This window comes from Schistocerca piceifrons, chromosome X (genome assembly GCF_021461385.2).
Source record: "Schistocerca piceifrons isolate TAMUIC-IGC-003096 chromosome X, iqSchPice1.1, whole genome shotgun sequence".
Classification (NCBI taxonomy): domain Eukaryota; kingdom Metazoa; phylum Arthropoda; class Insecta; order Orthoptera; family Acrididae; genus Schistocerca; species Schistocerca piceifrons.
The window spans coordinates 274043847-274071100 of record NC_060149.1 but is presented as its reverse complement, the minus strand read 5'-3'; the positions used below and the strand labels follow the sequence as shown (position 1 = coordinate 274071100).

General features: G+C 41.6%; 1 protein-coding gene across 1 annotated transcript in view; it reads right to left on the bottom strand.

Moving 5' to 3' along the window:
* LOC124721680 (prostatic acid phosphatase-like) overlaps nt 1-27254 on the bottom strand; it is a 65732-nt gene that overhangs the window by 22227 nt on the left and 16251 nt on the right. The window contains exons 5-6 of the mRNA XM_047246754.1: nt 22183-22306; nt 21883-22094 (exon numbers count right to left, since the gene is read on the bottom strand). Of these exons, the coding sequence (XP_047102710.1) occupies nt 21883-22094; nt 22183-22306 (336 nt within the window). The remainder of the gene's footprint in view (nt 1-21882; nt 22095-22182; nt 22307-27254) is intronic.

Sequence of the window (27254 nt, the reverse complement as noted above, 5' to 3'; positions counted from 1 at the left end):
AGTCATCAACATACAAGTTTGCAATACATTTGGTCTTAAGATGGTAGCAACAATGTTTATGGCAAATGCAAATAAGGCAGCACTCAAGACTTCGGCCTGTGGAACCACACCAACCTGTATACAAGTTGATTACCAAGGACTATACCAAATACAACCCAGAATTGCTGATGGTATGAGATATTATTACGCAAAGTGGGAAAATTACCTCAGACCCTCAACTCATGTAATGTACCTAAGATATGAATTCCACTTGAAGAATCTAGTTGGTTGTGGATCTAGACCTTTAAATTCTGCACTGAAGCAGTGAAAACAAATTTCTCATTCTCAGACATCGACAAAACCTGAAAATAACTAACTGTTCCAAGAGTTTGCATAAGCTTATCATTATTCAGTGATTGGTCTGAAGCTCTCAATATTATTTGTTTTCCTTTCTTTTTTTTTACCATCTTTCAAAGTTGTTACAATGAAACTTTTTGTCCATTTGGAGGGAAAAATTTCCTCCTGCTTATCTTGTCAAATATCAAAGCGACAAACAAATTTTTAAAAGTGTGTATGGCGTATTTTTTGCCAAGAAGATGGGTTGTTGTGCAAATGATTTTCATCAATCTTATTCTAGTATGAGATTTTCACTCTGCAGCAGAATGTGTGCTGATGTGAAACTTCCTGGCAGATTAAAATTGTGTGCCATACCAAGACTCAAACTCGGTACCTACGCCTTTCGCAGGCAAGTGCTCTACTGACTGAGCTACCCAAGCATGACTCACAACCCGTCCTCACAGCTTCAATTCTACCAGGAAGTTTCATATCAGTGCACACTCCACTGCAGAGTGAAAATTTCATTCTAGAAACATCTCCCAGGCTGTGGCCAAGCCATGTCTCCACAGTATCCTTTCTTCCAGGAGTGCTAGTTCTGCAAGGTTCGCCGAAGAGCTTCAGTGAAGTTTGGAAGGTAGGAGACAATGTACTGGCGGAATTGATACGACAATGTGCATAGTATCTGGCACAATCAGATCTACTCCAGTTTGTTGGCTTCCATTGTTAACCGATATAATGCCTCCTGATCTACGCAGATGTACTGCCCTTATGAGAGAATTCCACAAGATCTCCAGGAATTCTAACCTACCCGTGCATAGCGACCTACCACTTTTAAATCGCAAGAGACTGAAATCACGTCATCCAACTCTGTGCGATGCTGCTGACATGGTTGCTAAGAATTTCAAACCTCTTGCAGAATGGAAAGGTCGGTGGGAAGCAGTGACAGATGTGCACCTGCATAACATCTTCTCAGGTGCTAAACTTCCAATTTGATTCGACTTACCATGCAAGACCTGGTCTACTCTCAACAGAATCCGTACCAGCCATGGGCAATGCAGGGATGCTCTCTTTAAGTGGAAGAAGCTGCCTGATCTAGCTTGTGACTGTGGGGCTCCATACCAGACTGTTCACCACATTGTCAGTGAATGCAGGATTCGAGCCTATCATGGCGCCAAAGAGGACTTCCTGCTAGCAACTCCAGATAGCAGTGTGCTGGATTGAAGGACTGGATATTCAGTTGTAAAGACAAACTTAAGTTTCTTGTGTGTCAATATGTACATATGTATATGTAATTTCATGATATGTCTGTATTAGCCATACGCTAAATAATAAAAAAGTAGCTCTCTGTCACTATAAGGCTCCAAATTGTAACATGGCGGTGTGGATCGTAGTTATGTTTGTGTGTGAGGAACAGTGTACGGTTAATTGAGTTTCGAATTAGAAGAGCTCTTCCACACATGGAGCAACCTCTCCTTCTACATGGCGATGCCAGGCCACACACGAGTGCTGCAGTAATCCCACACCTTGGGTTCGCTATCATCTTCCATACAGTCCCAACTTGGCCCCATCCAATTTTCTTCTGTTTGCAAAACTTAAACATCTTTGAGGACTTCACTTTGATCATGATGAAGTGGTGCAAGGTAAGACTGTGGCTCTGTCAGTAAAATAAAACATTCTACAGTGACGGTATCAACAAGCTGATGTCTTGTTAGGAGAAATGTGTTATTGCCAGGGTGACTATGTCGAGAAATAAATATGTAGACATGAGGAATAAAGCTGTAGAATGTAAATAAAGTTTGTCTTATTTAAAAAACTTTGCAAGTTTTCACAAAGAAAATTCAGACACATTACATATCAGCACACACTCGTAAATAATATTTAGGTGATTTGTGTATTTGAAGGTGAGATTCAGTGGCTCACAATGAGTCACCAGTAAATTAATGGTATAAGATTAATAAACCATAAATATTGTGAGTGGTTGACCTACACACAATCATTATTAAAACCTTTCCACAGAAAACCAGTCTGCCAATATGGCCGATGATCATTGTGGTGAAAATTGTTTCAAGGCCCACATTTTGGCATTAATACATCACCAGTAAATCGGCCAAGTCAAAATGATTCTTATGAAGTATTTCTTGGTCTAAAATTCAGGTATTCTGGCTGTGACAAAATGTATGTTGGTTAAGTCACAGTTTTGCCCATTCCATGTGACATGCAATATGTCACTACCAAAAATCCTGCTTCCATTGTTTAATTAAATCGTGTGCTTTGGCTTGTAGTTATTTACATATAAAGTTATATAACTGGCACATGGGTGTCTTCATTGTTATTGTAATACTCTTCATCCATTTCTGATGAGCTAAGTTGTATTTTTGAGACTGACATGGGCCTGACTTGTGCCGAGAAGGTCTGAAAGAATAGAGTATATTATTTGCCGTGTGGCTTACTACATCCATTCTTTCTTTCATCATCTTATCAATGCCCCATTTTAGGATATCTTTATGTCCACTTTAGAGGAGTATGTATCCCAACTGGATTTTCACAGGGATCATCACATTAGTGTCCAAGTGGATCTTGATAAAATTATTCAATAATTGTTACTGCCCCACAGATTACTGTGGCCATGCCGCTGGATCATAGGACTGCACAGTGTTAAGTCCCAATACTCACATGACAAAGGTTGAAATACAAGAGGGACAGTTTGACTTCTATTATTTGCAAACTGCCTACCTACACACATGATTCTGTGTGTTGAAATCACCTAACGTGATAAAGGGGTAAGTAACTGTTGTAACAGATATTGCACCTCCCCCTAGACATCACTATCTGGGTGGAGGTATATGTTGTAAATCATTACCAAGGTATACAGTTGGATTCTAATGGCTACAGCCTCTAGAGTGGTTTCAGTAATAACTGACTGCTGAAAGTGGACAGCTGCACCAACATTTAAAAGCCCCCTGAGGCCCTAATTTAGTGCAATTGTTACTAATTTTTTTAACTGTAGGTAGGTGTTTTTCCAATAACTATGTCACTATAACACACGTGGTGAAGAACAGGGACATCCGCTGCTTGAGTTTAGCCAAGTAGCAACAGCAACTGTTACAATTCCACTGAATGACCGTTATGGGAGATGAAGCTGAAGCATAAAAAGTGTCAGGCAGTTGGGTTATGTTGCTGTTTGTTCCCCAGTTTCCTTTAGTACAGGTGTAAATCCATATTAACACATCATTCTACTACTGAAGCCCCAAGGTCAAACCATACACTCAAAGCAGTTTATGGTTTGCACCTCTTCCTTTCCCCCTCTTGCTTGTTTTCCTTGACAGATTTTAATTCTAGTGATTGATTTTGGGTTGCATATTCAGATAACAAGATGACTGGACAGTTCTAATTCCCAAAGCCCATACCCCTTTCTCCCAATAATTGTTATTGGTGTGTGAGTTTGTTACCATACAGAAGGATGTCCTAAATACTTATTGTCCTCTCCAGACTGACTGGAGAAGAATGGAGGATCTCTGGCTGTATCAACAGAGAGGTATCTGCTGGTTGGTATGGGTAGTATCAACAAAGGGCAGTAAGCTCTTCCTCAAATTGACTTAGTAATCAGTTCAAGGTTTTGAACACAGGCAGTGTTAGCTACAACCTTGGCTAAGTTAATGATCATTTCAACTGGATGAAGGCATCTGCATATTTCACACACACACACACACACACACACACACACACACACACACACACACACAGGGAGGTCCATTGATAGTGACTGGGCCAAATATCTCACGAAATAAGCATCAAACGAAAAAACTACAAAGAACGAAACTTGTCTAGCTTGAAGAGGGAAACCAGATGGCCCTGCCATAGGTCAAACGGATATCAACTGTGTTTTTTCTAAATAGGAATGCCCATTTTTATTACATATTCATGTAGTACGTAAAGAAATATGAATGTTTTAGTTGGACCACTTTTTTCGCTTTGTGATAGATGGCGCTGTAATAGTCACAAATGTATAAATACGTGGTATTGCATAACATTCCGCCAGTGTGGATGGTATTTGCTTCGTGATACATTACCCATGTTAAAATGGACAGTTTACCAATTGTGGAAAAGGTCGATATCGTTTTGATGTATGGCAATTGTGATCAAAATGCCCAACTGGTGTGTGCTATGTATGCTGCTCGGTATCTTGGATGACATCATCCAAGTGTCCAGATCATTCGCCGGATAGTTACGTTATTGAAGGAAACAGGAAGTGTTCAGTCACATGCGAAACATCAACCACGACTTGCAACAAATGATGATGCACAAGTAGGTGTCTCAGCTCCTGTCGGGGCTAATCTGCACATTAGTAGCAGACAAACTGTACGAGAATTGGGAATCTCAAAAACGTCGGTGTTGAGAATGCTACATCAACATCAATTGCACCAGTACCATATTTCTATGCACCAGGAATTGCATGGCAACAACTTTGAACATCATGTACAGTTCTGCCACTGGGCACAAGAACAATTACGGGACGATGACAGATTTTTTGCACGCGTTCTATCTAGCGACAAAGCATCATTCACCAACAGCGGTAACATAAACAGGCATAATATGCACTATTGGGCAACGGAAAATCCACGATGGCTGCGACAAGTGGAACATCAGCGACCTTGGTGGGTTAATGTATGGTGTGGCATTATGGGAGGTAGGATAATTGGCCCCCATTTTATCAATGGCAATCTAAATGGTGCAATGTACGCTGATTTCCTAGGTAATGTTCTACCGATGTTACTACAAGATGTTTCACTGCAAGACAGAATGGCAGTGTACTTCCAACATGATGGATGTCCACCACATAGCTCGTGTGCGGTTGAAGCGGTATTGAACAGCATATTTCATGACAGGTGGATTGGTCGTCGAAGCACCATACCATGGGCCACACGTTCACCGGATCTGACGTCCCCAGATTTCTTTCTGTGGGGAAAGTTGAAGGATATTTGCTATCGTGATCCACCGACAACACCTGACAATGTGCGTCAGCGCATTGTCAATACATGTGCGAACATTACAGAAGGCAAACTACTCGCTGTTGAGAGGAATGTCATTACACCTATTGCCAAATGCACTGAGGTTGACGGACATCATTTTGAGCATTTATTGCATTAATGTGGTATTTACAGGTAATCACGCTGTAACAGCATGCATCCTCAGAAATGATAAGTTCACAAAGGTACATGTATCACATTGGAACAACCGAAATAAAATGTTCAAACATACCTACATTCTGTATTTTAATTTAAGAAACCAATCTGTTACCAACTGTTCATCTAAAATTGTGAGCCATATGTTTGTGACTATTACAGCGCCATCTCTCACAAAGCGAAAAAAGTGGTCCAACTAAAACATTCATATTTCTTTACGTACTACATGAATATGTAATAAAAAATGGGGGTTCCTATTTTTAAAAAATGCAGTTGATATCCGTTTGATCTATGGTTGCGCCATCTAGCGGGCCAACCATAGCGCCGTATGGTTTCCCCCTTCAAGCTAGACAAGTTTCGTTCTTTGCAGTTTTTTCATTTGATGCTTATTTCGTGATATATATAATTTTCCTTTTTTTAAAAGTAGGAAAACTTGCAAGTGGGGACGGCACTGATTTGAGTAGGTTGAGCAGAATGAAGGCCTTTCACAGGGATGCCCACAGACAGGTTATAAAGTATGACCTAAACACACACATTGGAAACACCTCATGGGTGACAGGATCTAGGGTTTAACATCACTTCTATCAGTTCAGTTCCATTTGTACTTTTGTGTCCACTGAATAATTGTGCTTTCAGTGTCAGAGGTTAGCTCTTGTTGCTGACCCTTCTCTCTTTACCGATAATTGCCTCGGATCCTACATGGTGATCTAATCAAAATGGTCACTTAACTGTTTTTATGAAAGACATCTGGCTTGCTTCCTTCCATTTATATGCTAAATTCATCTGCTGCTTGTTACGACTGGCGATAGGCAGGACAGTTTAGTCTCATCAAGCTACAAATCTCATGATATTATTTAATGCTGAGAAATGTTTTTATAAACTTGTAAAGGCTTTTTTCTGGCTTATGTGTGTCAAAGAGCCACCTGATAAGGCTCATGAAAATCCAATCAATAAGCTACAACAGGGTTCACAGCATTCTGCACGGTTTGGCTCTGTAGACAGCCGAGGGTAGTAGTCTCATGTGCTGCTGCCACCTACCAATTTATGGTGAGAAACTGTAAATCCTGGAATTTCTGGGCTTACTGCTATAGGAGTAGAAGCCTCGTGGAGGTCCATCATGTTGGTTAGGCTTCTGAAAATTCAGAACTGTACAAACAATGTTCTGATTCGCCCATTGCCAACCAACCTCAAATGAGTATTTCTAGAGAAAACTGGTGAGGAAGATGTGCTCTGACTGACTTGGAATGGAGACATTCTGCGGAGCAAATTTCTTAAATGTGGCAGTTTTCATGCTATTGGTGGAAACAGTAACATTTCCTGGTTGGTGGTCGCTGCCAGAAGAGCCCAAACTGTAGAGTAGGGAGCATGGACACATGAAACTGGACACACTTGGTTTGAATGTGGAAGGTGAAAGGTCACTGGTTTTAGACGTCAAGAAGTGTGTGTTCAGATGGTTGACGAGTCTTCATGGTGTTCATGTCCTGACAAGCGAGATTCTAGTTCTTCACTATGACCACACAAGGTCTACTTACCGTCACAGCGGTTTGGTGAGAGTATGTATGCATCAGTACCAGCGGTGGGTGGGCGTTTGTGTCTGCAAAGGGGACATAGTGCTGCCAAGGCACCATAAATCCCTGTTGTAGTGCTGGTATCCTTTTCATTTATTATTCAACCAACCACTGGTGTAACTAGATCATGGTTGCATTCTTATTAGTGATTGTATGTGCAGTATAGTCATAGACAGAGGTGGTGATTGGCTCACTGTGAAAAAATCCACAATGATTGCCAGCGTCTACGATGGTGCACTCCTTCCAACTGAGGGCCCCGCTCAGAGGGGAGCTCACCCGCCTTAGTCATTGTTTACACTTCAGGTCACACCTCCTGAACTCCTGACAGATGGACCCATTGGCAACTAGAGAAGGTAACAGCTCAGGCAATCACCCCTCCCTGGGCCTGGCGTGTACCAAGGGGTAAATACAAACCCTACCTGTCAACCCAGGACTGGGAATTTCTCATTACCCAGTGAACTGTTATGTGGCAGATGCATAGGCTGGTCTTCAGGAGCACACAGGGAGAAGGAAGAAACAAAGAAGAACCTCAAACACCAAAGTGGAGGAAGGACAGGAGATGATGAAAGAAGAAAGAAAGAAAGAAAGAAAGAAAGAAAGAAAGAAAGGAAGGAAGAAAATAAAGGGTAGAAAGGATAGGAGATGTAGCGGGGGAGGGGAGGGGAGGGGGGGGGGGGCAGTGTGGTGACTGTGCCGATGTCGGACTACTGAAAATTCACACCACATTCCCAAAAATATCCCAGACATGTTCCCCAAGGGAGGGGGGAAAAAGAAGAATAGCAGGAAGATAGACATCCAGCACGGAAGGGAAAAGGTGCCGCAAAGGCTGGGGCTCCATGGTAGCCAAGCACTAACTTACCAAAGAGTGGTGAGCCCTCTGGAGGGCACACACACACACACACACACACACACACACACACACACACACACACACACACACGCGACTAAAAATATGTTAATTTGTTAAAAAGTGAAAAACCAATCAAATGCCAAAACAATGATATATATGAACACACACAACTGTTTCATGTAAACTAAAAATTGTCAGCATGAAAATCATGTAGTTACTCCTTTATCACAGTGTGTCCACCTCTCAGTAAACTGTAGCATGGAAATGGCAGATAATATTTACAATAATTTCCATGATGTATCACTAATTCACTTTATGGGGAGGGAAAGGTTGAAAAGGTTATCAGGAAATGTGAACATGGACAATACAATTAGGTTTTGTTACTAATATTTAGAAAACCATAAAATTGAAAAATACAACTTCATGCCCACAGCAACACTGAACATGCTGTAAATGTTAACAAATTATAAAAAGCAGAGAAGAAAGTAAACAACTACTATACACAAAAGAACACTTTCACATAGACCACAAAAAAAAGTTATTAGACTACAAGCCAAATTATGTCTCAATCACAACACTCATCTATCTACATCATATGACATGGGCCTACTGACCCATTCTCTCTCTTCACAACTAGTCTCGTCACTTATTTCATTTGGGTACATATTCAACCTAACTTAGCCTTATTGATGGTTCTAGTTATTCTTGCATTTGCCATTTCCTACCCGTTAAATTCACTTGCTACTATGCTTCTTTCAGCATTTTACCTTAAAACTTACTGGGTGCTGTGTCATGAGTCTCGGACAGTGCCAATTCCAACTCCCACATGGAGAAAAGGGAGTTGTAGGACTTGGAACTGTTGGATCTGAAGTCCAACTTGGCCCTCTCTACAGTTGCACAATAGTGATGAAACGTCAAATCCTGGCTTGCATTGCCAGTGGCTTTTGCAAAATGGTCGACCAGTGTCTTAGCAATGTCTCCGTGTGTTATTTGGAGACACAGCTGTTTCAGCACTGCGGCTATTGGTAAATGATTGTGTTTATCGGAAATCCCACAGATGGCTTCCTATAGTTTCATAGAACAAGTGGAATGGTTAATAGAGTCCAGGAATACTTGCCATGACCTTTTCTTGCTCTCCTTAATTACATGTCAAGCCTTGGACCTCACAACTCTAAAGGCTGTGAGGATGTCTGCTGTAGGGCACAATTTAAATCGTTGAAGAGCCGCACGCCTGTCTGGGATAGCTGAACGGCAGCCATCTGTCCACAAAGGTACAGGTTGCCTCCTAAGATGACCTGCGGACTTCGAGATGGGTAAGTCAGCAACATTATGCATCACCTGTGTGATGTGGTCCACCCATTCCTTGACAACAAACTTTTTTGGAAGGAAGTGTACGCTTTGAAGGAATTGCAGCATTACAAGTGCACTGGCAAATGCAGGTAGTAGTGCTGACACTAGCAACCTCAATTTGGATAGCAGCATCAGTTGTCTGAACTAGTTGTTTAAATACAGATGCAAAGGAGGTAACAAACTTCAGGGGGTGCATGGCCTTATAGATATTTTTGGCCTCATCATATGAGACACACTTAATTGTTTTTATCTTTTGTCTCTTCCTTTCTTCAAGCAGGACACTGCAGTCTCTACTCCAAACAGGGTGATTCCCAGAGCAGATTACACACTTTGGAGGAGATGAACAACCAACACCTTCATGGGCAGTCTTACCACATTTTCCACAGTTGGCTGCTCCCTTACAACCTAAGGTGGTGTGTCCAAAATGCTGGGATGTAAAACAGTACATTGGGTTAGGAAAATAAGGCCACACACTGAGGTGGAGAAAACAAGCCTTAACATGCTCTGGAAGTTTCGTGCTCCTAAAAGCTAGCACCAGAGAGTCCGATTTCACAAGGTCGCCATCCATTCATTTCATTATGCTCTGTACATCAACAATGCCTTCCTGGTATCACCCAACTTTCAGTTCTACTCGGGGAATGTCAACCAGATCCCTGCAAGTCACAACACCTTTGCTATATGTGAAGGTGTTGTGCAGTTTACTTTATATTGCATACTCCATGAGGTGCTGAGCTTTGTGAATGTTCTCCACTTGTTGGGAATTCATCCAGCAATTCCCTCTAGACTTTTTTGTACGTAAAAAGGTGAAACTTTCTTGAAGCTTCTCTCTTTTCGTTTAATTATAAGGAACACATTATGGACACCAGCATGTGTTCTGTTACTCAGTGCTGATAGGGTCTGTGTAATCCCCAAGTCTGAAGGACTGGCTACACGAGCCCTCTTGTTTAATTGGGTGTTGGTACTTGCCAGTGGCCCCACCCTTTCCATTGGGAGGAGGAAAAGAATATTTTGAAGGTATGCTGGTTCCATGAGTAGCTAGGGAAATAAAAGTCTATCTAGAAGGAGCCCCGTGTGCCTAGGTAAGCCTTATACAACTGAGGTGTGGCAGGTTCCCCACAGGTTGGCCACTATCAGCTGTTCCACCTCAATAGCCATGCATCTCATCAGCACACAGTACACCTTGCGATTGAGGGTTTTTTTTTATATAGGTTTTCACCATTCTTATGATTCAGGCACTCAAGCTGAGATAGCCGTTCCCTGTGAGACACAACATTCCACTGCTTTGCCGCATGGTGGTCACTGGAGCATACCCAAAGGTTACAGTGACAGGGGACTGGTGGCACTTGCCCATCTCCAGCTCAGGAACCTCAGGGCTGCCAGGCCTATAGCCAACAAATTAATTCTGAGCCCCCGACGGCAGTATGAAGTCATAAGAATCCATAATATAGAGCTCAATTATGTTAAGTAGGTAATTTTCTCATGTTTTTCCTTTCAAACCTCTATTATATATCGTGTTAGCTGAGTACCGATATACATTTGCAACCCATGTAAACAGAACTTGTGTGATAGTGATTAGTAAAAGGTGGAGGCCTGAGTAATGTATCTGCTTATTAGAATGCGCCAGGAAGGAATGTCAGCCTTGGCTATAGAGGATGGAGAGAAGACTTGGTGTCCGACGTCTTTGTTACTTTTACTGTGATATCACAGTGATTGTACAAGATATGTCATTGAGGTGGCTGTGATGAAAGGGTGAACCTGTTGATAATACTGATGAAGCTTTTGTGTCTACAGCGAATAGGAAGTTTTCTAAATCATAGGTTTTTATTTCATTTTGGACATCCATGCCTGTAGTGAGTTCTCAGGATGATTAGTTCTGGTTTGGGACAAATCCATGCCATCGTTGCATGGACCCATACACGGAGAGCGGCAATTTTGTTTTGTTTAATGTGCTGTCAGGGAGCACTGGCACTTATCACGTATAATAGAAATGAGTTTAATATCTATTATAGGTGGACAGAGTATGCAGTATTATAAGTGAGGAGATGTGGCATATGAGAAGATATGAGACCACAATGTTTACATCTGCTTTAATTCCAGGAACAGTCTACCCTTTTGCACAATAGCCTAGGTAAAGAAATTTACTAATGACTTTTTTAACATATGTTCTATACAGGTAATGCTAGAACAGGAAACAAGGTCACTACAAGGGTGAAGTATGTTACAGAAGATGTGTCATCTTTACCCACATTTTGTTCTATTTGTAGGATCACATTTGTATTATGTCTCACATGTAAGAAGTAGGTAGTTGAATAATAAGAGTAATAATCCTTGTAGTATGAATGCAGTGAATACACAAACTGCCGAATTTGAGGTACTGTTAAACAGCATATTGTACATAAAGAGCCACTGCACTCACTGTATGTGACTGACTGGTGTGGCTTTACGAGCACCTGTATTCTTGGTTACTAGTTCTTGAAGAGAATACAACCAGGGTACCTGTCAGATGTACTGTGACATCTGCATGCGATTCCTGCTTTGGACAAGTGCAACAGTGTGGAAAACACGATTTTCATGCAAGGTGGGGTGACATCTCACATCACTTGCCCCGTGTAAGATCTGCTTAATGCAACTTTCTACGAATGTGGTATCTCCGGAGGTTTCGCCAGATGCATGGCCTGCAAGATCACATCTACTGAATTCGCATGACTTTTGCGCTGTAGGCATATCTAAAAGATAGTGTTTACCAGGGGAGGTTCGGTCTGTACCTGAACTGAAGGCCAGAATACAGGAACACAATGCTCAGATTTCACAAGAATTGCTGCAAGCAACTGCTGATCATGTCACCTTACAGATGCAGCATCTCATCAATGTCTTCAGTAATCATACTGAACAAACTGTGTAAGTGCCAGCTAATAAAAAATCAATATTATGCTTTTCTCATTTGTTTGACCTTTTCTGCCCACATCCCATTCCTAATCCATTACATATGGAAACTTTTCTGCAATCTTTCTTGCATTCACAACAACAGATTTGCACCTGATGGCAAAAATTGGAACACACTTTTTTTCTAGTGTAAATCAGTTCCGCATTAACCCATCAACATCTCTACCAAGTTTTACTGCCATAAAATAACGACAGCCCACACTGGACCTCTGAGAGTAGCTACACTTTACTTATAACCACCTGGTACATAAGTGAAATGAGGGCAACAAACACTACAGATAAGAAGAGAATAAAAGCTTTTGAAATCTGGTGTTCCAGAAGAATTCTGAAGATTGGTAAGGTAGATGTGATGTATTTAAACCAGGAAGAAAATCTGTTCATAGCACAACTTGACTGAAAGAAGGGACAGGACAAAAGGACACATCCTGAAGCAAAAACCAGTAAGGCAATCAATGCAAAATTATATGCATTGTTTTGTTTTGATTCAGTGCACAAAAACAACTATTCTCAAACATGCCCACATTGCAACTTTTGAACACTAATACAAAAATGAAGTTAAAAATGACTACACGCTAAGCCCAATCAATGGAAGGAAAGACAGTTAAGAACAAGGACTTCCTCTTGGAGAAAGGTCCTTAAAATACCCGTACAGACAACAGAGGTTCCAAACTAAAGATTAAATGTCCTGCACCATATTGCTAGGATGGGTAAAATGTAAAACGCAGGTTACAGTCCATGCATCATTCGCTAAAATGGCCAATAACTCAGATGGCAAACATGCATTAGAAAATCAGTGGTTAAAAAATGGTCATTTGGTCAGGAATTGGTGAACTGTAAAAGATTAATGCAATGAGCACAAAGTGGTGAGGGATCACCACTCGACAAATGACAATGGCTGAAATGACACTGCCCGATATACAACCTAGCTAAAATGATCTTTCAGTGATAGGGACAAGAGGAGGTCGGCCAAGCCGCTAGGAGAGGTTTAATTCCCCGGAGCTTGTGCCCATGAAGGGAAGATCGGTGGTGATGTCACAGTGACATCACTGCTGGTAGATGGCAACGTGGAGATCATTGGAAGGAATGGAAGAACTAGCGGACTGAGATAAGAGGACTGCAGCCTTGGCAGCAGCCCAGTTTCCCATCAGACCAATGTGACAAAGAACTCACACAAACATAATAGTGGCTCCCTCAAAAGATTATGCAAGTTGAAGCTTTCCTGGACTCGTTGCACTAAGGGATTGACTGTGTACAGCACACAGAGTCTCTGAAGGGCACAGAGTGTCAGAGCAGATGACACAATTGAAAAGCCTGTGTCGCCACATGTACGGCGTGGCCTGACACAGGGCGAAGAGCTCTGCTGTAAATACTGAGCAGTGTTCTGGAAGCCGATACTGAAAATTGTCAGTGCCAATGATGAAGGCACACCTGACACCACGGTCAGTCTGAAAGCCACAAGTGTACACAAAGGCACTATCGCAGAGTTCCGTGTGAAAGTCGAGAAACTTACAGTGATAGATCGAATCTGGAATAGTTTCCTTAGGAAGCAAATTACATCCAAGGTAAACACGGGCTACCGCACGAAACCAAGTTGGTGAAAGGTTCACACCCTTCGAGGAAGTGACAGGTAGTGTGAAGTTAGGCTGCCGAAGCAATAGTCGAGGTAACAGAAGAGGGATGGGCCCCACACTGGCAGTCAAGGGCAGCATCAAAGGAGGCGGCATAGGATGGGTGGAAGGGAATGGAGGACAAACAGCATGCGTATCTGCTGACTAGCCAGTATGACAGCTGTAGTTCTGCAGCTTCTGCACAGAGACTCTCAACCGGCCTAGCATAAAATGCAACAGTGGCCAAACGGATTCCATGATGGTGGGCTGTATTTAGACAGAATAAGATGGACGGACATGCAGATGTATAAATGAAACACAGATAGTCTAGTTTTGAATGGACAAAGTATTGGTAAAACTGGAGAAAAGTGGTCCAATCCTCTCCCCAGGAAGTACCGCTTAGGACACATAGGACATTCAGGGACCAGGTGCAGCGGGCGGCCAAGTAAGACACACGGCAGGACCAAGAAAGTTTTTTTATCACGAATGAGCCCTGGAATTTTGTAGTTTCAGTGAACGGAAGAGCAACAGGCCCAAGATATAAAGACGATGGAAGAAACACATTGGGCCGCCAGAAAATCATACCAATTCATACCAATGGTTTTGTTAGTGGAAAATCAAAAGCCGTTGTTGATGCTCCATGAGTAAAAATGATTGAGACATCACTGAAGATGCCACTCAAATAGACAAGTTCATGGAGAACTGCAATGGATGGCAAAATCATCGACAACATGGAAGCCAGAGATGTCCAGTTGGAGACAGGCCATAATAGGGTTAATGGCTACTGAAAAGCGGATGACGCTCGGGATGGAGCCCTGAGGCACCCTGTTTTCCTGGATAAAGGTGTCCAACAAGGCGGAAACCATACGGGCCTCAAACAGTCTGTCTTTTAAAAATTCCTTAAAGAAATGGGGCAGGGAGCCTCGGAAGTCCCATGTGTATAGAGTGTGGAGGATACCAGTCCTCTAGCGGGTGTCATAGGCTTTCAGTCACAGTCAGGTATTTCTGCAGAAAACTTTTCATGACATGGGCTGATAACGTGGCGAGATGGTCAACTGCAGAACCGTGTGCTCGGAATCCACGCTGTGCAGTTAGTAAATTGCGAGTCTTGAGCCACCATACCAGCCAGGCATGGATCATACATTCCATCACCTTGCAAATACAGCTGGTGAGAGAAGTGGGGTGGCAGCTAGAAGGAAGGTGTTAGTCCTAACTGGACTTAGGTATGGGTATGACAGTGGCTTCGCACCAGCATCTGAGAAACATACCATATGCCCAGATGCAACTGTATGTGTATGAAGGAAGAACGCGACTTTATGTATGAAGGAAGAAAGTGTGTGCCAGCAATAGAAAGGTGCAGCAACATCTTAATGTTAACGTTGTCCAGCCCTGCAGTGGAAGATTGGGTTGAAGTGAGAGCAAGATCTAGCTCCCTCATAGTAAAGGCAGCATTGTAGCATTCACGATTCTCAGAGGAGAAGGGTAAGCCTTCTCCATGCATTCCTGATGGAGAAAGGTAGGGCAATAGTGGGTAGAGCTCAAAATCTTGGCAAAATAGCGGCCTAAGATGTTGAAGATAGCAATGGGGTCCACAATGACATCATCTGCTATGCTCAGGCCGGAAATTGGGGAATTGACCTTGGTCCCAGAGAACCACCAGAGGTTGGCCCACACAATGGTCCCAAAGAATGCGACGACAATACGCATGTAACTGTTTATAACAAATACAGTTCACCACCACAGGATGACGACGAGAAACACAGAGAGCACATATCCCTGTGCGAATTGTGTCGCAGCATGCCTCAGTGCACCAAGGGACTGGAGCACGGCATGGTAAAGACACTGTGTGAGGAATGGAATGTTCTGTGATGCTAAGGATAATGTTAGTAAGGTATTCTACATGGTCATCACAACTGGGGAAATGTTGTTCGGTGAAGTTCACCAGGGAGGAGTAAAACCACCAGTCAGCCTTAGAAAACTGCCAGTTGGGTCTACACATAGGTGGGGTAGGAGTCAGCAAACAGATAGCACATGGGAAATGGTCGGTTGAGTGCATGTCAGAGACAACACTCGAGACGACAGGCAAGCTGGGCAGTGCAGGATGAGGGGAGCAAACGGGAACAGGTGTGCGTGGAATCTGAAAGAAACATGGATACTCCAGTGTTAAGGCAAACGATTCTGAGTTGATTGAGAAGGTCAGCCAAGAGGGCACCACTCTTGACAGTTTCTGGAAGAGCCCCAGAAGTGATGGTGTACATTAAAGTCACCAAGCAACAAAAAAGGGCAAGGGAGATGACCAATAAGCTGGAGGAAGTCTTCCCTGGTGACACCAAATGACTGAGGGATGTGGATGTTACAAAAAGAAAAGGTGAAGTGAGGGACAAAAATGTGGACTGCAAACACTTGCAGTTGAGTGTTCAGTGAGATGGTCTGTCTATGAACATCATCCCGGATGAGCAGCATGACTCCCCCACAAGATAGAATACTGTCCTCAGGGGGAAGCTCAAAGTGAACTGGAAAGGGATGCGAGAAGTCAAAGCGGTTGTGAAGACACAATTTTGTTACCTGAGGGCAGAAAACAAGTGGACACTGTGATTCCAAGAGCAGCCATAATTCCTTCTTGTTGGATCTAGTGCCATGAATGTTCCATTGGAGGAGAGTCACAAGGGGGGAAGGGGAGGAGGGAAAAAATGAAGGGTTGTCACCTCGGCAGCTGACGAGTGCCAGCCTTCAATGTTACAGGATGCAGAGGCTGGAGGTGACTGTTCCATGATATCCACAGAGACATCAGCATCCTCACTGGGCCAGCCTATGGATTTTAGGGCAGAAAAACGGTTGGCTGTGCGTGCCAGCAAAACAGAGATCAGCCAGGTGAGGGTACCACACAGCGACACTGCTGAAGAGGACTGCCGAGTCAGCAAAGGAGATCATTTGCCTTTGTTTGTTTTGCTAGAGCTTTTCTGTTTGGCAGAGGAAGATTCAGATATTTGTTGGCTGGAGGTATGTACGAAGTCTTTGAGGGACTATTCCTTCCGTTCTTTCCGGCCTGCTCGTTGTGCAGCAAGTGACTTTGCCACCAGAGGCAAAATTGTGGTGGCTTGTTGCACAGCTGGAGGAAAAGGAGACAGGGATGCTACCACGACACTTGGCAATTTTACAACTGTGGCACTGAATTTGAAGTTACAAGTCTGCGTGGTTATCTCCTTTGTGGAGTGAGTTGTAGCAAGAACAGTACTGAAGTGCCAGATGGTAAAACACTGGGCTTTTGAGTAGTCAACAACTTGTGAGTGACAGGATTATGTACTTTTTCCTTCACCCAGATCTCCTGGACGGCCCACTCATTAAGATACACAGGACATTCTCAGAATGAGGCTCCAAGGTCACCACTGTAATTGGTACAGCAGGGAGAAAGAGGTGGGCAATCGACTTCGTGAGCATCCCTACCACAAGTAATACATCTGCCCGCGTTTTGACAGGACATTTGAGTGTGGTTGTATCGGTGACACTGGTAGCAGCACATCGGGTTTGGAATGTACAGTTGGACTGTGATGATTTCATAGCATGCTTTGATGGAAGCACTATCGTATCAAATGTGAGACAAAGAGTGCGTGTAGGCACTAAGGTTGCATCAATGTATTTCATTACCCAATGGATTGCAGTGACACCATGATCAGAGAGGTAAGGTTGGATTCCTCCCTTGGTTAGACCATCGAGCAGCATAGTGTAAGTGCGAAGAATTCAGCATTCAATGGGCCTGAACACAAACAGGATAGCTGTGGAGGAGTGAAGCTGCAAGCAGTTTTGCTTGAGAATCACAATTTGTCTCCAAAAGCAAAGTGCCATTACTTAAATGAGAGCAGGATTTCACAGGGCTGGCAATTGCATCAACACCTTTCTGAATTATAAACGGATTGACTGTAGCAAAGGACTGACCTCCTTCAGTACATAATACCATGAGGAACCAAGATGCAACTGGGGGAGTCTTGGAATCTTTAGCCTCATTCTGTTTACGTTTAGTAGTCATAGACAGAGGTGGTGATTGGCTCACTGTGAAAAAATCCACAATGATTGCCAGCGTCTACGATGGTGCACTCCTTCCAACTGGGGGCCCCGCTCAGAGGGGAGCTCACCCGCCTTAGTCATTGTTTACGCTTCAGGTCACACCTCCTGAACTCCTGACAGATGGACCCATTGGCAACTAGAGAAGGTAACAGCTCAGGCAATCACCCCTCCCTGGGCCTGGCGTGTACCAAGGGGTAAATACAAACCCTACCTGTCAACCCAGGACTGGGAATTTCTCATTACCCAGTGAACTGTTATGTGGCAGATGCATAGGCTGGTCTTCAGGAGCACACAGGGAGAAGGAAGAAACAAAGAAGAACCTCAAACACCAAAGTGGAGGAAGGACAGGAGATGATGAAAGAAGAAAGAAAGAATGAAAGAAAGAAAGAAAGAAAGGAAGAAAATAAAGGGTAGAAAGGATAGGAGATGTAGCGGGGGAGGGGAGGGGAGGGGGGGGGGGGGGGGCAGTGTGGTGACTGTGCCGATGTCGGACTACTGAAAATTCACACCACATTCCCAAAAATATCCCAGACATGTTCCCCAAGGGAGGGGGGAAAAAGAAGAATAGCAGGAAGATAGACATCCAGCACGGAAGGGAAAAGGTGCCGCAAAGGCTGGGGCTCCATGGTAGCCAAGCACTAACTTACCAAAGAGTGGTGAGCCCTCTGGAGGGCGCACACACACACACACACACACACACACACACACACACACACACACGCGACTAAAAATATGTTAATTTGTTAAAAAGTGAAAAACCAATCAAATGCCAAAACAATGATATATATGAACACACACAACTGTTTCATGTAAACTAAAAATTGTCAGCATGAAAATCATGTAGTTACTCCTTTATCACAGTGTGTCCACCTCTCAGTAAACTGTAGCATGGAAATGGCAGATAATATTTACAATAATTTCCATGATGTATCACTAATTCACTTTATGGGGAGGGAAAGGTTGAAAAGGTTATCAGGAAATGTGAACATGGACAATACAATTAGGTTTTGTTACTAATATTTAGAAAACCATAAAATTGAAAAATACAACTTCATGCCCACAGCAACACTGAACATGCTGTAAATGTTAACAAATTATAAAAAGGAGAGAAGAAAGTAAACAACTACTATACACAAAAGAACACTTTCACATAGACCACAAAAAAAAGTTATTAGACTACAAGCCAAATTATGTCTCAATCACAACACTCATCTATCTACATCATATGACATGGGCCTACTGACCCATTCTCTCTCTTCACAACTAGTCTCGTCACTTATTTCATTTGGGTACATATTCAACCTAACTTAGCCTTATTGATGGTTCTAGTTATTCTTGCATTTGCCATTTCCTATCCGTTAAATTCACTTGCTACTATGCTTCTTTCAGCATTTTACCTTAAAACGTACCCCCCCCCCCCCCCTCCCTTAGACATCAGTGTGAGAACTTTTCTCATTAAAATATTTCTCAATATGGCAAAAATAAATGCAGTTTCTGACTGTTGGTACTGTTTTATTGTGTTGCCATTGTAGTTTTGAAATAAATCTCCTTTGTTGTTCGAGTAGTTGTGCATTTCTCACAGTTCTAATAAAATGTCTCATCAGTATCAAGTTTCTCACAGATGAAGAGGTGTCAGCTATAATAAATGAAGCACATGAAGGTGATGAAAGTGATCCAGAAGATGATGATACAGTTGTGACACAACAGTGACACAGCAATTGAAAAGGAGTCAAGTTCACGGAGTTCATCCCCTAATGAACAGCATGCAGCAGCTTCCAGCATCATTGTTACAGCAAAAAGCGGTAGGGAATATATTTCTGCACCTCCAAGGCAAGTGCACAGGCCAGTACAAAATATAGTGAAATTTTTGTGAAGGCTTGATCTCTCATGTGTCAGAATCTTTCAAAAAGTTTATAACTCCTGAAATAATGAAGATTATCATGGGCTATACAAACCAAAAAGCTCATAATAAGAACTTAAAACTTGCAACCATAGAAGAAATGTGCACCTTCATTGGTATTCTTACACTCATGGGCACAAATAATGACACTAGGCTGCCTCTTGAGGACTTATGGGGAAAGTACTGGGAAAATATATTTACATACCTACAATGAGTTGTATTCAATGTGGAGAACTTATGTTCCTGATTAAATCCGATGATAAAGAAACAAGAACCGAAACACGAAAGCAGGATAAGTTTTGCCCCCTTCGTTAAGTTATTGACGAAATGTTTGAGAAATACTACATACCAAGTGCAGATCTAATGATCGATGAAATGCTCTCCCTATTTCAAGGAAGATTTCCCTTTAAGGTCTTTATGAAAGACAAGCCTGGGAAGTATTGCAGACTGATTAGGATGTTATCAGATGCACACACCCGGTATGTTCTAAAAATTGAGGTCTACACAGGGAAGGATGAACGACCTGCCGAGGAACGGAGTGCAAAGGCAGTTGTTAGACGCCTAGTGAATCCGCTGGCAGGAAGTGGAAGAAATATAACAACAGATTGTTATTATATGTCCACAGACCTACCTGAGGAGCTTTACAATAATGACAAGTTAACTTTGGTGGGAATATTGAAGAGTAACAGAAAACATATACCAGAATGGCTAAAGAAGATGCAGGGTCGAGAGCTATTTTCCTCTAAGTTCTCATTCACAGATCCGAAAATAGGCAATGCACCAGTTACTTTGCTTTCATACATCTCCAAACTGAAGCCTACTACGAATCTCCTATTTCTTTCCATACAACACAATGATAACAAGGTGGATGAGTCGACAGAGGAAAAAAAAGACAAACATCAATCTCTACTACACTGAAAGCGAAGGGGGCATAGACAACATTGATCAAATAATGTGACATCATTCAGTAAAACGAGGGACGAGAAGGTGGCCATTACCTCTCTTTTTCAACTTGACAGATATTCCTGTCTCAATGCTGGGACAATTTTCATGATAAACAACCCAAACTGGACTAAGAAGAAGCATAAAGTAAGAACACTGTATTTGCTAGAATTAGGTCAATAGCTTGTTAGGCCAGCTGTGGAAGAGAGAGCAAAGAATATCATTGGTTTACAAAAGCCTATCATCCCTGCAATGGAAAGTGTTCTAGGGAAAACTCAGCATTACTGCAACTGTTCAATCTGTTGAATTTTATTCCAGAGGAAGATGTCACATCTGTTTAAAGAGTAAAAACTCTAAAACGGAAAAAGACAAGACAACAAAAGCATCTATAGTTTGTTGCAGGTGTTCCAAGTATGTGTGTTCCACTCATTCTGCAAAAATGGTCATACGCAAAGGTTGTGAAATTGAAAGTGAAAGTGAGTAGGAAGGAAAAACTCAATTGTAATTTCTGACTTTGATTTTCTGTTTTCTTATTTGTGGTCAACTATGTTCTTTTATGATTTCTTAATATAAGTCTGATTTATATGAAAGTGTTAGTTTCATGATAAAAATATAATAATACTTCTCACATTCATTACTTTATTTATTGTATTTGTATATGTTATAATGTTCCTGATAACTATGGAAAGTGTGTTGCAAACTAGTTAAGAAATTCCTAGTTCATTAAATAATCAAAACAAAACAAACAAAAAGATGTTAAAAAGTGAAAACAAATGGTTGTATCATAATATTATGATTTTAGTTCAAATGGCTCTGAGCACTATGGGACTCAACATCTGAGGTCATCAGTCCCCTAGAACTTAGAACTACTTAAACCTAACTAATCTGAGGACACCACACACATCCATGCCCAAGGCAGGATTCGAACCTGCGACCGTAGCAGTCACGCGGCTCTGGACTGAAGTGCCTAGAACCGCACGGCCACTGCGGCCGGCTATGATTTTAGTGATGATGATTCTATTATTATTATTATTATTATTATTATTAGCAACAGCAACAACAAGACAGGCAAAGAAACCAAAAATTTGAATTACAATACATACATTTCACATTATGGAGCAGGAAGCATGGAGAAAGTCTGTAAGCACACTTTTGGACTTACCGCAACTTCATATTCTTGCTGTGCATTAACACGCAGTTCCAAAACAACAGCAGAAGAGTATGGTGGCATCATATCATTATAAATGTGAAGAGTATTTAAAATGGCAGACAGTGTGTCATCATGTGCAGAGTACATGAATATTTTTCTGTCTGGAACAAGTGAACTGTTCACTTTATGAAGCATGTGTGTAATAACTTCCTTCACAAAAGGCCCTGAAAAAATTTATGTATGACTTAAAACATGAATAAAGGTCTGAGTTTTTTTTTACTTGGTATGTTGTTATGAAATTCAGAGACATACCACCCTTAAGACGTTTCATTTCCTTTGTAAGAGTTGGTAGTTTGAATGCAAATTTTGCTGGAGGAGCCATCTTTGTTGGAAATACTGCTTTTGTCCATTCAGGTATGCTCAGATTTTTTAGAGTCTGAAAAATAATTTTTTATGAAGTTAAAAAGAAGAAGATTCATTGAGACAAACAAATGTTTATTTAAACAGCAATCTATATTTTGATTTAAGAAGTTATATATGAATATATACAAACACAATGTACTGTGAATACGTAACATATTTACGTAGCAATTTTTACAAAACAATGCATCTATGGAAAAATCACTGCACACATGTCATTCAGAGGAAAGATATTTACTAGTATGTACGTGATGTAACAAACAATGTGCAAAAGAGTAATTCTGAGCTCAGGAACCAGGAAAGTATTCTTCGCCAACAGAAATCGTTAATTTAACCAGGAACTGTACTTATTTGTTTTTTATTTCTCAGCCATCATTTCTGAATCAAAAATTTAAGTATTTTGTACAAGCTGAAACAGTTAGTTGTTCTACAATTAAGGTAAATTATGTTGTACTTTCAGTTAACAGGTACTAATGTTCTCACTATGCGAATACCAAAAACAGATTGTCCAAAATCAGTTACATAGGTCAAGTTTAAGGACACAGATCATTTGAAAGAAAGGAGTAAGATTAGCCGGTGCAACACTGCTATTGACCACCACTACTCAGGTAGCAGTGATCCTCAGGCTTTGTTGGGGTCACACCTCACTCTGGCATATTAGTTGACCCAGCGCCAACCTTGGGCAGTGTTGGTGTGGGCAGTGAAGTGCGTAGTGCCAGTTTTATCATGCTGCTTACAGTGCCAGTCTGGTGGCCTCTGTTGGTAATAAACTGATCTCTGAAATGGCTTGTATTGTACTTAACTTGATAATATGGGCTCCAGATAGCTTGCACTGTTTTTGTACCATCTTGCATGTATAACATTTGTTGTTAATAAATGATGTTGTTTGTGGGTGTAGATCACCTTTTACAAAACTGTTAATTTTCATTCCCCCCACCTCCTCCTTCATCATTCCCCTCTCCTCCCCTTATAAATTCAGTTCAGAAAATTTATCCTGTAATAACACTCCAAATCAGAAAGGAGAGGACCAAATGTAGAAGAACGAGAGAGTATGAACCTGCACCCACAACCACAACCACACCTGTACCCCCCCCCCCCCCCCCCCCCCCCGATCGCACAGTTGGGAGTAATTATTGGACCATGCAATTTTGGTCTTTATTGCCATATTTTGTGGAGTCTTGATGGGTATTAATGTTGTGTTTGATGAGCATTTGATAAAGATTCTTTAGGCTAGAAACTTGTTATGAGAAAATAAATCAATTGTAGTTGTGATGGAGTTATTCCCTGACATAGTTTTAAATTTGTATTTCTAAAATAGCAGTCTGGTAAACATTACTTTTCTCATTATTAAATGATTAATTATTTATCATAAGTCATTTATCATTGGTTACCACAAGAAAATATATACTCTAAATCTATCAAAAAAAGCATTACTAACAGCATTCTCCTTTAAAAAAAATCTTTTAAATTTAACTTAGTTCAGCTACAACTATAAAGTCAAACAAAAAATTACAACACATAAGCTAAAACTGAAACCATTACTATGTTGTTGTTGTGGTCTTCAGTCCTGAGACTGGTTTGATGCAGCTCTCCATGCTACTCTATCCTATGCAAGCTTCTTCATCTCCCAGTATCTACTGCAGCCTACATCCTTCTGAATCTGCTTAGTGTATTCATCTCTTGGTCTCCCTCAACGATTTTTACCCTCCATGCTGCCCTCCAATACTAAATTGGTGATCCCTCGATGTCTCAGAACATGTCCTACCAACCGATCCCTTCTTCTAGTCAAGTTGTGCCACAAGCTCCTCTTCTCCCCCATTCTATTCAATTCATCCTCATCAGTTATGTGATCTACCCATCGTATCTTCAGCACTCTTCTGTAGCACCACATTTCGAAAGCTTCTATTCTCTTCTTGTCTAAACTATTTATCATCCACGTTTCACTTCCATACATGGCTACACTCCTTACAAATACCTACAGAAACGACTTCCTGACATTTAAATCTATACTCAATGTTAAACTTTTCTTCTTCAGAAACGCTTTCCTTGCCTTTGCCATTCTACATTTTATATCCTCTCTACTTCAACCATCATCATTTATTTTGCTCCCCAAATAGCAAAACTCCTTTACTACTTTAAGTGCCTCATTTCCTAATCTAATTCCCTCAGCATCACCTGACTTAACTCAACTACATTCCATTATCCTTGTTTTGCTTTTGTTGATGTTCATCTTATACCCTCCTTTCAAGACACTGTCCATTCCATTCAACTGCTCTTCCAAGTCCTTTGCTGTCTCTGACAGAATTACAATGTCATCGGAAACCCCAACGTTTTTATTTCTTCCCCATGGATTTTAATGCCTACTCTGAACTTTTCTTTTGTTTCCTTTATTGCTTGCTCAATATACAGATTGAATAACATCGGGGAGAGGCTACAACCCTGTCTTACTCCCTTCCCAACCACTGCTTCCCTTTCATGTCCCTCAACTCTTATAACTGCTTATAACTGCCATATGGTTTCTGTACAAATTGTAAATAGCCTTTCGCTCCCTGTATTTTACCCCTGCCACCTTCAGAATTTGAAAGAGAGTATTCCAATTAACATTGTCAAAAGCTTTCTCTAAGTCTACAAATGCTGGAAGCGTAGGTTTGCCTTTCCTTAATCTTTCTTCTAAGATAAGTCGTAGGGTCAGTATTGCCTCACGTGTTCCAACATTTCTACGGAATCCAAACTGATCTTCCTCGAGGTCGGCTTCTATCAGTTTTTCCATTCGTCTGTAAAGAATTCGCATTAGTATTTTGCAGCTGTGACTTATAAACTGATAGTTGGGTAATTTTGACATCTGTCAACACCTGCTTTCTTTAGGATTGGAATTATTATATTCTTCTTGAAGTCTGAGGGTATTTCGCCTGTCTCATACATCTTGCTCACCAGATGGTAGAGTTGTCAGGACTGGCTCTCCCAAGGCTGTCAGTAGTTCTAATGGAATGTTGTCTACTCCCGGGACCTTGTTTCCACTCAGGTCTTTCAGTGCTCTGTCGAACTCTTCACGCAGTATCCTATCTCCCATTTCATCTTCATCTACATCCTCTTCAATTTCCATAATATTGTCCTCAAGTACATCACCCTTGTATAGACCCTCTATACACTCCTTCCACCTTTCTGCTTTCCCTTCTTTGCTTAGAACTGGGTTTCCATCAAGGCTCTTGATATTCATGCAAGTGGTTCTCCTTTCTCCAAAGGTCTCTTTAATTTTCCTGTAGGTAGTATCTATCTTACTCCTAGTGAGATAAGCCTCTACATCCTTACATTTGTCCTCTAGCCATCCCTGCTTAGCCATTTTGCACTTCCTGTCGACATCTTTTTTGAGACATTTGTATTCCTTTTTGCCTGCTTCATTTACTGCATTTTTATATTTTCTCCTTTCATCAATTAAATTCAATATATCTTCTGTTACCCAGGGATTTCTACTAGCGCTCATCTTTTTACCTACTTGTTCCTCTGCTGCCTTCACTACTTCATCCCTCAAAGCTACCCATTCTTCTTCTACTGTATTTCTTTCCCCCATTCCTCTTAACTGTTCCCTTATGCTGTCCCTGAAACTCTGTAAAACCACTGGTTTAGTCAGTTTATCCAGGTCCCATCTCCTTAAATTCCCACCTTTTTGCAGTTTCTTCAGTTTTAATCTACAGTTCATAACCAATAGATTATGGTCAGAGTCCACATCTGCCCCTGGAAATGTCTTACAATTTAAAACCTGGTTCCTAAATCTCTGTCTTACCATTATATAATCTATCTGGTACCTTTTAGTATCTCCGGGATTCTTCCATGTATACAACCTTCTTTTATGATTCTTGAACCAAGTGTTAGCTATGATTAAGTTATGCTCTGTGCAGAATTCTACCAGGCGGCTTCCTCTTTCATTTCTTAGCCCCAATCCATATTCACCTACTACGTTTCCTTCTCTCCCTTTTCCTACTCTTGAATTCCAGTCACCCATGACTATTAAATTTTCGTCTCCCTTCACTACCTGAATAATTTCTTTTATCTCCTCATACATTTCATCAATTTCTTCATCATCTGCAGAGCTACTTGGCATATAAACTTGTACTACTGTAGTAGACGTGGGCTTCGTGTCTATCTTGGCCACAATAATGCATTCAGTATGCTGTTTGTAGTAGCTTACCCGCATTCCTATTTTCCTATTCATTACTAAACCTACTCCTGCATTACCCCTATTTGATTTTGTATTTATAACCCTGTATTCACCTGACCACAAGTCTTGTTCCTTCTGCCACTGAACTTCACTAATTCCCACTACATCTAACTTTAACCTATCCATTTCCCTTTTTAAATTTTCTAACCTACCTGCCCGATTAAGGGATCTGACATTCCACGCTCTGATCCGTGGAACGCCAGTATTCTTTCTCCTGATTAACGACGTCCTCTTGAGTAGTCCCCTCCCAGAGATCCGAATGGGGGACTATTTTACCTCCGGACTATTTTACCTCCGGAATATTTTACCCAAGAGGACGCCATCATCATTTAATCATACAGTAAAGCTGCATGCCCTCGGGAAAAATTACAGCTGTAGTTTCCCCTTGCTTTCAGCAGTTCGCAGTACCAGAACAGCAAGGCCATTTTGGTTAGTGTTCCAAGGCCAGATCTGTCAATCATCCAGACTGTTGCCCCTGCAACTACTGAAAAGGCTGCTGCCCCTCTTCAGGAACCACATGTTTGTCTGGCCTCTCAACAGATACCCCTCCTTTGTGGTTGCACCTACGGTACGGCTATCTGTATAGCTGAGGCACGCAAGCCTCCCCACCAACGGCAAGGTCCATGGTTCATGGGGATAGTCAATTCTAAATCCTTTGATTCTGATCCATGGCCTGCGCTGTCAAGAGACAACCAGATAAGAACAGCGAGAGAGTAGGGGTAACTGTGACAAGCTGCTTTATTACAAA